General features: G+C 42.2%; 1 protein-coding gene across 1 annotated transcript; it reads left to right on the forward strand.

Annotated features, from left to right (window-relative positions):
* The first annotated feature begins 304 nt into the window (after nt 1-304).
* Nucleotides 305-3,009, forward strand: LOC106754806. The gene is made up of 2 exons (XM_014636875.2): nt 305-1,152; nt 1,232-3,009. The coding sequence occupies exons 1-2, from the start codon at nt 850-852 to the stop codon at nt 2,867-2,869; spliced, it is 1,941 nt and encodes a 646-aa protein (XP_014492361.1). The 5' UTR covers nt 305-849; the 3' UTR covers nt 2,870-3,009.
* The last annotated feature ends 3,276 nt before the right edge of the window (nt 3,010-6,285 follow it).

The raw sequence follows: 6,285 nt of genomic DNA on the forward strand, positions 1-6,285 counted from the left end.
TTCAAGATAAACAAATGATAAAATAAAGTAACTGTACTAGGGACCACCGTTCGGGAAGAATATAGCCGGACGGTCGGATAAGACAGATCAACTCACTGAAGACGCCCAGTGAGGCGGACGGTTACCTCATAAGACGGCCGGTAGGAATGAATAGTGAGGTCCGGACGGTAGCGGGCGAACGGTCTCCATGGCCAGGGTAAGTTCAAAATAGTTAGTATAATCACATGTTTAAGGTGATTGGGCTGTGATTGGGCCCTAATTAGGGTAACCTTAATACCAGGCCCATGTCCAACACTATAAATACAGGTCAAAGGTCTCAAGTAAGTAGGTTCATTCATTACGCATTTATCTCTGAATTTAAAGGCCCGATCGGACACCTTAACTAACTTAAGCATCGGAGTACCTTTGGCAGGTACCCTCCAAACTCTGGAAGTACAGGAAAGAACTGGTGAAGTGAAGTAGCGGACGGTTCGAGGAGGAGAAATTGTATAGGTTTGGAACTCGGTCTCGTACCGGAACAGTAACATTTAAATATCGTGGTATAAAGATAAGCTAAGAAAAGAAAACTAAAAAGAAACGATGATAATTTTGAAAGTGGAAATTGACATGAAAAGGTGTTGAATTTGGATTTGGGAAAAGAAAAAGAGAAATATTTATTTATAAATAGATTGGTGGGGGAAGAAGGGAAGAGAAGAAGGTTAAAGAGTGGTGTCCTCTTGGGTTTGGTCGACTGCCATTTCCTTTTCTCTTGCCTTTCTATCGTCCACTTTGGAGTGCAAAAGGCTTTCTCCAATTCAACCCTTCCATAAAACAAAAGGATAAAATTCCTGAGAGTGTGTTGTGAGAATCATGGTTTCTGGATGGAGAAGGACGTTTTGCACATCCAACAAAATGCTCGAAAACACCAACCCATTACCAGAAAACAATTCTGATTACGAGAACACCCATCCAACGCCCAAAATCACATCCACTTTCTCACTATTCTCCACTCCATCGTCAATTCCACACTCAGAGTCTCGCCCAACCCTCCGTTGCCGAACCAATTCACCACTCTCCAAGCACCAATGTAACAACAACGCTACAGCACCATCTCCCACGCCGTTTCACCTATTCACTCCCTCTTCCCCCAGACCCTCCTCACGCTTATCCAAAGTAATTAATAATCCCACACTCTTGCTCTTTATTCATTCTCAATTTTCTTCTAACCCTTTCTTCTAATTTCTCTGTGCAGAGCTCATGCGGAATCTGCACGCAGACTGTCAAAACCGGCCAAGGAAAGGCAATTTTCACTGCAGAGTGTTCTCACGTCTTTCACTTCCCATGCATAGCAGCTCACGTCAAAAAACACAGAATCCACACCTGCCCCGTCTGCAATGCTAACTGGAGCCAACTTCAACCCGCCGATGAAAACAAACCACAACACACCAAAACGACCAAGTCCTTTAAGATAAACAACTACAGCGACGACGAGCCACTCATGTCGCCAACTTCGCTCTCGCGTTTCAAGCCCATACCTGAATCCAACGAGAACGAAGAGGAGGAAGAGGAAGATGAAGAACAAAATCGTGAACCAGAAAGCTTTCATGCCTCCTCATCGCTCAGAACCAGAAACATCGACGCCACCTTCGCTTCAGAGGCTGCGATTGTGGCATCCAATCGGAGCTCCGAGACATATGTTGCTCTGTTCAAGGTCATGGCTAGGCCGCGCAAAGCTGCAGCCAGTCGACCGCCCGTGGACCTTGTCACGGTACTCGACTTCGGAAACACTGTCTCCAGTAAGGAGCTTCGTATGCTGAAACGTTCCATGGAAGTTGTGATCTCCTTGCTTGGCTCTGCCGACCGTCTCTCCATCGTCGCATTCTCTGGTGCGTCGAAAAGGCTGTTTCCGCTGCGGAGGATGACAGGCCGCGGTCAGACTGCGGCGCGGCGAGTCGTCGACGCGCTTGCGGCCGTCGAGCTCCAGCGCGGCGAAACACCGGCTAGAAACGACGCGCTGAAGAAAGCCGCGAAGGTTCTGGAAGATCGACGGCAGAAGAACACCGTTGCCAAAATCATTCTCTTCACAAACGGCCACGAGGATCAGCGGTTGTCTACCACGCGCTTCGCGGTGCGTTCCCTCAGATACTCTAAGGAAGGCGCGTGTGACGACTCGCGGCATGACTCCGATTTCGCGACCCGCGTTGGGAATTTGTTGAGCGTGGTGGCAGAGGACTTTAAACTTGAATTAAAATTAGCTTCTCGCTCGGCCCCGGCGGAGATCGCTGCCGTATACTCTGTGGCCAAGGGTTGCACCGATGCTTTCTCGCCGAATTCCGTCGCCCTCGGCGATCTCTGCGCGGCTGAGGAGAGAGAGTTGCTGGTGGAGTTAAAAGTGCCAGCTGGCACAGCTTCTCGTGGGTTCCACCTCCGTTTTATAACCGTACGGTGCTCCCACCTTGACCCCTTCACTCAAGAGCTTGTTAATTCCAAGGAGCGTGAGTTAATCGTTCCGCGACCCCACACTGTTCGATCGTGTGATCCCAGGATCGAGCGGTTGAGGCGTTGCCACGTCAGCGCTCGAGCAGTAGCCGAGTCGAGAAGGATGGTGGCTCGCAATGATGTGTCTGGCGCGCTACATTTGCTATATTCAGCTCGAGCGACTCTGAGCCGCGAACAGGACGATGAGTGTTTGAGCTGGCTCGAAGCCGAACAATCCGATTTGAGGAGCCAAAAGTTAAATATGGGTAGCAGCTGGTTGGAGGAAAAAGGAGAGCCGCTGACGCCGATGTCGGCTTGGAGAGTAGCCGAGAAACTGGCTAAAGTGGCTATTATGAGAAAGTCAATGAACAGAGTCAGTGACTTACATGGCTTCGAGGATGCCAGATTTTAAGTGTATTTTTTTACTGTATTTATTATTTTTGTAGTTTGTAGAGGAAAAAACAAATAAAATAAAGTGTTAATAATAAAAATACCGTTTTCCTGTTTATGCATGGTTAAGAAAGTTGTAAGGCATTAATCTTTCCACTTCTTTTGTTTTACTCATAATTTATTATTTATAAATTTTCATACTATTATAAATTGTTCAGTATTTCATATTTTTACGGTGCCCTGATAATAATAGTTGAGAAAAGAGAAATTAAAGAGGGAATTGTAAAGAAGAAAGGGTAAATCTAAATATAAGAATGGAGATGGGGAATTGTAGCAGAGTGGCCTAATAGGGACAAGCGGTACTTGACGGTCAGGGCCTTTCCTTCACAGAAAAGGAAGCGACTGTGATAGCCAAATGAAATGAGATTGGAAGTGGAAATAAGAAATGAATTTAATTGGGTTTGTAGCTTTTCTCCTTTTGTTTTCAAATGTACCTGATTCTTAATTGAAGGTGCCATTATTGGGTCTAATCAAAGAAATGTACAAAACTAGTGACAGGCAGCAATGGCTTTTGTTTTGTGGGTCTCATTTCAGACTTAGACAAAGGACGATGTCAAGTACTTTGAAATTTTTTGTCATTACATACACATTGCTCTTTAACTTTCAAATTCTTTTAAGAATGTAAGAATTGGAGCTATCCGAAAGCAGTGTAAGTGAGATTTTTTGTGACACCTCATCTTGAATTGGTCGAAACCTTATCTTGTATATTTTGCTTGGTGGCACTCATGTCATGTGTGGCGCACTACTATAGGCAGTGGGGTTTTGCTCCCATGGTGCCAAACAACAACTTCAAAAATGGCAAGCAAGTAAAATTATGATGAGAGAGAGGAAATTAAAAGGGTGGAGGAGGAGGTGCGTGCATGTTCTCTTCCTTCTTTTCATTATGCACATTTTTTTATGATAAAGTCTTGTTTCAAAGTTGCGTACTTGTATAATCAGATTCATGTAATTGTACCTTAACTTTTATTGGAAATGCTTATCTGGTTATCGAGCTTCCTAGTTTCACGTGTCAGCTCTTTATGAAGAAAAAGTATGTGGTGTGTGTAATACAAACAAATCTTAAGATGGTGCGTCAAATCATCTATCCCATTTTCGCATTCACTTTGTTTTCTGTCACCAACGAAATCATGTCGATGCTTCAAATTTTGGGATCCCAGCTAACTTACGACCCAGATCCAACACACCCCACTCAATGCTCAAAATTAATAACGCCAACAAATTAGTCAAAAATCTTCTTCAATTTCAATTCCAATTCTACTCACCTTACAATTTATTCTCAGACCTCAACCCCATGTGGTTTGGCTAAAAGCTGCTTTAATGCGCTCCATAATTGGTCCCTCGGATTCTTAATATGAAATACTAATCATTATATTCCAGCATATGTCACTTTTTAAGCTTTATCTTCAAGTATGATCAAGGTACAAATTTTTCATTTAAGCACCAACATGCTTCTTTCTCTCAACCCAAAACCTTCCACTATAGTTTATTCATGCCATAATGCGAAGAAGGATTCCTCATATTATTGTTAAAAAAGTATAAGGTTTGCATTTATTGTAATGATAATTTGTTGATTTCTTAGCAGTATTGGTATGACAGTGTTGGAGTCCTTATATATGTTATAGGTGTTTGGTAAATGATGGAATGAGACTGGAAAGATGGAAAAAGAGAGAAAGGGTAGATCCATATGTGATGTGAAAGAGAGAAAACGGAATGAGAATCAAAGTTAAGACTAAAGTTTATGTTTTGGTTGGTCCCTTTGGAGCCGTTTCCCCTACACTTTTGGGAGTACACTCAGGATTTCCTTATTTTACTCAACTAAAGTGCCCTTCACAATTCAACGACTTTACTTCTTACTTTTCGATTGTGCATCTCAAAGGACCTACTATTTAATATCAAATTTCCCATAAAGCTACTTTATTTCCTTCCTTACTTCTAAGCATTAATGTTTATCAAGTGTTTTTGTATGTATTTGAATAGGGTTGAGAGATATATCTTTTTGATGTAGCTTTCATTTTTTTTGACTCTTGAGTCTCTTAGTCCGAGTTCTCGAGGTTTAGATTGGGAAAAGGTATTTACAAAAGGCACTCCAACGCTCAAGTCAGACGTTGTTCAATGAATTTTTTCTCACAATTGGATATTTAGAATTTTGTAAAACATGCCTACCTTTGTGGCTAAGCCTTGTATTTATAAATTATTCTATGGACCCTATGTTAACACATGTCCAATAAAACGATCTTATCTTTAAATTCGGCCTGTTACTCATAAACAACTTCCTTTTTAGTTATACGTATCTTTAACCAATATCTTTGATTGTTCTGTTATCAACCTCATTTTCCAACTCATTGGTCCAATAATATCTTGCACGCTGGCCCAATAACTGGCCCAAGATCAATCTAGTGGACCGTTGACACAAGGGGTAAACCGAACGACTACAAATGTCAATTGTTCGGACTATCATTTATATCATGCACATGCCCCCCAAGTCTGAGTTAACCGTCCAGTGTGATAAAAGGTTAACTATAGGACTTATAAGCATTAAGGCTCAATACCGTAACCGCCCCTATAATGAAAAGTAGATCCCGAACTGTTGGATTAATCGTATTTAACCATTAAATGATTATTTCAATTTCCCGCCTCTGGGACAGTTGTAGGGTCTTGCAAGTACGACCCTTAGATTCAAATTCATCCTCCCATTCTTATTAACCTTGATTGTCTCATATAAATATTTGCAACCCACTACGCCGCTCCACTTTTCCAGCAATATTTTCCCCCATAATACATAGTTTGCAAAAACCTCACGTAACCATGGCTTCCACTGTAAACATTTCCTTATGTACTAAATCTATGGGAGGAGAAAGGCGAGGCAATGTAAACGACACATCACCCCCTACACAGTTAGAGCCCTCACCTTTGACCAGCCAACCAACCTCTTATGAAAAGATCAAAGAAACCATATTACATAGAGAAGAAGCCTTTATTTATGGAAATGTTGCAGTTGAAGGTCGCGAGGAGGATGAAGATCCCAACTAAATCCTTCCTAGCGTCAGTGAGTACGAATGGGCTTCGCGCGACATAAGTGAATTTAGTAGCTTGTTTACCAATTAAATAGTGCTAGATGACTGGGTAGAGAGCAACTGTATCTTTAAATCCCTAAATTGTAGTTCCTTTACTAACTTATCTACTTGTAGAGAGAACGTGAGAGTTTTCCACCGTAAGGACGACGCTCCACGTGATTTCTTTTTTGCCTATTCTTATATGTTTTATGATATGCTCATAAGGTTACCATTTACTAACTTCCAAATATGTGTTTTACTCACAGGTGCTCGGCCATTCGGCCTCACGAGTTTTCGGCCATTCGGCCTCACAGCCGTTCGACTT

Source organism: Vigna radiata, unplaced genomic scaffold (assembly GCF_000741045.1).
Source record: "Vigna radiata var. radiata cultivar VC1973A unplaced genomic scaffold, Vradiata_ver6 scaffold_270, whole genome shotgun sequence".
NCBI classification, from domain to species: domain Eukaryota; kingdom Viridiplantae; phylum Streptophyta; class Magnoliopsida; order Fabales; family Fabaceae; genus Vigna; species Vigna radiata.

What these genes read in the sequence shown, in the direction of transcription:
- LOC106754806 (XM_014636875.2), top strand. Translation starts at nt 850, where the DNA reads ATGGTTTCTGGATGGAGAAGGACGTTTTGCACATCCAACAAAATGCTC. An exon ending in CCTCCTCACGCTTATCCAAA is followed by an intron (nt 1,153 to 1,231) that starts GTAATTAATAAT and finishes TTCTCTGTGCAG; the next exon opens with AGCTCATGCGGAATCTGCAC.